This window comes from Castanea sativa, chromosome 11, assembly GCF_040712315.1.
Source record: "Castanea sativa cultivar Marrone di Chiusa Pesio chromosome 11, ASM4071231v1".
Lineage (NCBI taxonomy): Eukaryota > Viridiplantae > Streptophyta > Magnoliopsida > Fagales > Fagaceae > Castanea > Castanea sativa.
The window spans coordinates 13,196,549-13,201,085 of NC_134023.1; the positions used below are offsets into that span (position 1 = coordinate 13,196,549).

Sequence of the window (4,537 nt, forward strand, 5' to 3'; positions counted from 1 at the left end):
AAATGAATGAAAAATATGCTAAAATGTATAAACCCCCCACTTTTATACCTTTCAATTTGTGAGGTGCCGAAGGCCCAAGAACCCGAGGAAGGGAAGCTTGGGACATAGTAAGCAAGGGAGAATAAAGGAATAAGGAAACTTACCCGGGGATACCCGAAGATGAAGTGGCACGGGCGTTGATAACATAGGGGACGTATTGCAACTAGCTGAATGTGGCAGGATAACTTAGAAGGTTGCATTAAATGTCCGGCACCAACCTTTCTGGCCGCATTAATTAGAAAGTACCGACTTTATCCGTTGCATTAATGTAGACGTGACCTGAACAGTACGGAACGCAAAGTTAGGGCTTTGCTCCATTACCGACGGACAGGTGTCGGGGGAAGAAGCTTAATAGATTGCAAGGTGTATGGCTGAGATGATAGGAGCCAAGGATATAAATAGGAACCGGAAGGTACAGAGGGGGGACTTTTGTTGTTGGACCCTCTCTACCAAATATATTGTATTCGGATCTTTAGTCAGGGAACGAGCAGTGATATTCTAGGCTGGTTTATGATTTTTTGGTCCTTACAATTGGCTCCGTCTGTGGGAACAACAACGTGATACATTCCGTTTAGAAGTATATGGCTGAGGCGTATCTAGAAAAAGAGGAATCAGTGAGTTCACAAAGTAGGGACGTAACCGTAAGCCTCCAGCAAGGAATAGGGAAGGGACATACCTCAAGGGTGGCGGAAGCACATGATAGTGGTCAGGGGGCTGAACAACGATCACCAACTGAGGGGCAGATGTCCCGCGATGATGTATTGCAACAGATGCAATCTGAGATAGCTTATTTACGCAAGTGCTTGGATAGTAGAAAGCGGGGACGGAAGAGTTATGCTGGTTCTTCCAGTGACAGTTCGGAAGCAAACCTTGGAGGAAATGAACCTCCAGTATTTGAGCCTATGCGAAGTGTGACCCGTGTCAGCACGTCTTCGGGTGTTAGGACAAAGAAGCAGAAGGAGATGAAGATGCCAGGTACTGATGGGATATATCACGATGATGGAAGTGATGCAATGGGTAAAGCCCTGAGGCAAATCGCCAAATCCCCTTTTGGGACCAGGATAAATAGGGCAAAGCTACCTCGTAGGTTTGGTCAACCCGTCTTTACTATGTACAACGGGAGGACTGACCCTGTAGAACACGTCAGTCATTTTAATCAAAAGATGGCCGTTTATTTGAATAATGAGGCGCTGATGTGCAGAGTTTTTCCATCCAGTTTGGGGCCCGTAGCCATGAGGTGGTTTGACGCTTTGGCAGAGGGTTCTCTGGAGTCTTTTGGGGAGTTGACTAGGGCATTTGGAGCGAGGTTCATAACCTGTACTAGGATTCCAAAACCCTTGGATGCTCTACTGTCTATGTCTATGAGGGAAGGCGAAACACTTAAAACCTACTCTGACCGATATTGGGAAATGTATAATGAAATTGATGGACATGTGGAGAATGTGGCCGTGAGAACCTTTAAGGTGGGACTTCCCACGGAGCATGGGTTAAGGAAGTCCTTGACAATGAAGGCCGCGGTAGATATGCGTCAGCTCATGGACTGGATAGATAAGTATAAACGGGTAGAAGAAGACCAGATGCAAAGCAAAGGAAAAATGAAAGTGTATCCGGAGAGGAAAGATCTTTGGGGAGGGGGTTCCAAGGTAGTCGGCCTAAACGAGACTTTTCAAGCCACTCGATGACCGCCGAAACTCCTCTAATTAATTCATTATTCAAGGAACCCGTGCATCACATACTGGAGAAAATTCGGCATGAACCATATTTCAAGCCACCCAATAAAATGAGTGGAGATGCATCCATGAGAAATCAAAATCTCCATTGCCATCATCAGGACAAGGGACACACCACGGAGGATTGCCGGACACTGCGCGATCATCTGAATCAATTGGTTAAAGCTGGGAAGATCAATCATTTATTGGCTAAATCGGACGGGAAAGGGGGACAACAAGGCACTCGGAGATATTGGGGTCATTCCCCTCAACCATCTCTAGGCACTATTAACATCATTCTGGCACAGCCGAGAGGAGAATTCGGGAAACCTTCTCGGGTTATGACCGTTCAAAACAGTTTTGGAAATGAAGTCATAGAGGAAAGTAATCAAGTAGTTAAACGAATGAGGTTCTCGGCGACGCCAGTATTGGGGTTTTCCGATAAAGATAAAAAGGGCACGTATCAACCCCATGATGACGCCTTGGTGGTAACGGTTCGTATCGGGGGATATGATGTGAGACGAGTCTTGGTGGATGATGGAAGTGGTGCAGAAATCATGTATCCTGATCTATTTAATGGTTTGAAGTTTAGAGAAGAAGATTTGAAAAAATATGGCTCCCCGTTGGTAGGCTTTGATGGAAAGCAGGTAATTCCACGAGAAATGATTAAGTTACCTGTGCAGGTGGAGGGTTCCGAAGTACAAGTTAACTTCATAGTTGTTATGGCATACTCCCCGTACACGGCCATTTTGGCCAGGCCTTGGCTCCATGCAATGGAGGCAGTTTCATCTACTTTGCACGTAATGGTGAAATATCCTATACGAGGAAATGTGGGAGTGCTACATGGTAGTCAGATGGTAGCCAGGCAATGTCTGACGTCTGCCACTATCCGAACGGGTCAAGGTTCATTGGCAGGGGAGGTTTTGGAGACATCATAGCAATTAAAGGAAATTGCTCAGGAAGCCGACGAAGTTGAGGGTGGAGGCTCTGCCGAGCAGATAGATAAAGTATTTATAGGGGAAGATAAAGAGAAATATTTTCAAGTGGGATCAAAGTTACCGATACCGGAAATGGAGGAGCTGGTTCAATTCTTACAGGATAACATTGATGTTTTTGCATGGACGACCTATGACGTCCCGGGAATTGATCCAGAAGTTATTTGCCACCATTTGAATGTTAATCCCCATGCTACGCCATGAAAGCAGCCTCCTCGGCGTGCGTCTCAAGAGCATGCGGAGGCAGTTAAAGAGGAGGTTAGTAAGCTAAAGCAAGCTGGGGCAATCAAGGAGATTTTTTATCCTGAATGGCTGGCCAACACTGTTGTGGTAAAAAAAAAGAATGGCAAATGGAGAGTCTGTATTGACTTTACAGATTTGAATAAGGCATGTCCTAAGGACCCCTTCCCTATACCCAAAATTGATCAATTGGTGGATGCAACTGTAAGGCATCCCCGAATGAGTTTCTTGGATGCATTCCAAGGGTATCATCAGATCCCTTTGTCACTGGATGATCAGGAGAAGATGGCCTTTCGTGCCCCTAATGGCAATTACCATTACCGAGTGATGCCTTTTGGTCTTAAGAACGCATGATCCACTTACCAACAGATGGTGACCAGAATGTTTGATTCGCAGTTGGGGCGTAATGTGGAAGCTTATATCGATGACATGGTAATTAAAAGTAAAAAGGCGGGAGACCATTTGAAGGATTTACATGAGACCTTCTCAGTTTTAAGAAAGCACAAGTTACGCTTGAACGCATCAAAGTGCTCTTTTGGAGTAGGCTCGGGAAAGTTTCTAGGGTACATGATAACTCATCGGGGAATTGAAGTTAATCCCGATCAAATCAAAGCCATCTTAGGCTTGCATCCTCCTCGGAATCCTAAAGAAGTGCAGAAGCTAGCTGGCATGGTTGCAGCCTTGAATAGGTTCATATCTCGCTCCGCAGACAGGTGTCGCCCCTTTTATTGTCTCTTGCACAAATGGAAAGATTTCCGGTGGACTAATGAGTGTAACTTGGCTTTTGAAGATTTAAAGCAATACTTGACTAAACCACCGGTATTATTAAAACGAGAAAAGGAAGAAGTGTTGTATGCTTATCTAGCCGTTACAAATCATGCTGTAAGTCTCGTCTTGATACGGAATGATGATGGGGTTCAAAAACCAATATATTATGTCAGCAAGTCCTTACAGGAAGCGGAACAACGATACCTACCTTTAGAAAAAGCTCTTCTTGCCGTGGTACATGCAACTAGGAAATTGCCTCATTACTTTCAAGCTCACACCGTAGTGGTACTCACCCAGTTGCCCTTACAGGCTATTATGAGGAAATCAGATTACACGGGTCGTGTGGCTAAGTGGGGAACCAAGCTTGGAGCCTATGATGTCAAATATATGCCTCGGACAGCTATCAAAGGGCAAATCCTTGCCGATTTCGTGGCCGAGTTCACAGAAGGTTAGATCAATCAAGAAGATATCCTGGTGACAGTGATGACCATCGGGATGGGAAACGACACTCCTTGGGAAGTCTATACGGATGGGGCGTCAAATCGAAAGGGAGCCGGGGTTGGAATTGTGTTAATTACACCCGAAAAGTTGGTTATCGAAAAATCATTGAGGCTGGGATTCTCAGCCACTAATAATAAGGCTGAATATGAAGCTCTCTTGGTGGGCGCCCAAATGGTTAAACACTTGGGAGGGAAGATAGTGAAGTTGTATTGTGATTCCAGACTAGTGGTAGGGCAAGTTAATGGAGAGTTTGAGGCAAGAGATGCAAGAATGAAGAGTTATCTT

At 45.2% G+C, this 4,537-nt stretch overlaps 1 protein-coding gene across 1 annotated transcript; it reads left to right on the forward strand.

Moving 5' to 3' along the window:
• The first annotated feature begins 620 nt into the window (after positions 1 to 620).
• Positions 621 to 2,686, forward strand: LOC142616092 (uncharacterized). The gene is made up of 2 exons (XM_075788979.1): positions 621 to 1,682; positions 1,871 to 2,686. The coding sequence occupies exons 1-2, from the start codon at positions 621 to 623 to the stop codon at positions 2,684 to 2,686; spliced, it is 1,878 nt and encodes a 625-aa protein (XP_075645094.1).
• Positions 2,687 to 4,537: the final 1,851 nt, after the last annotated feature.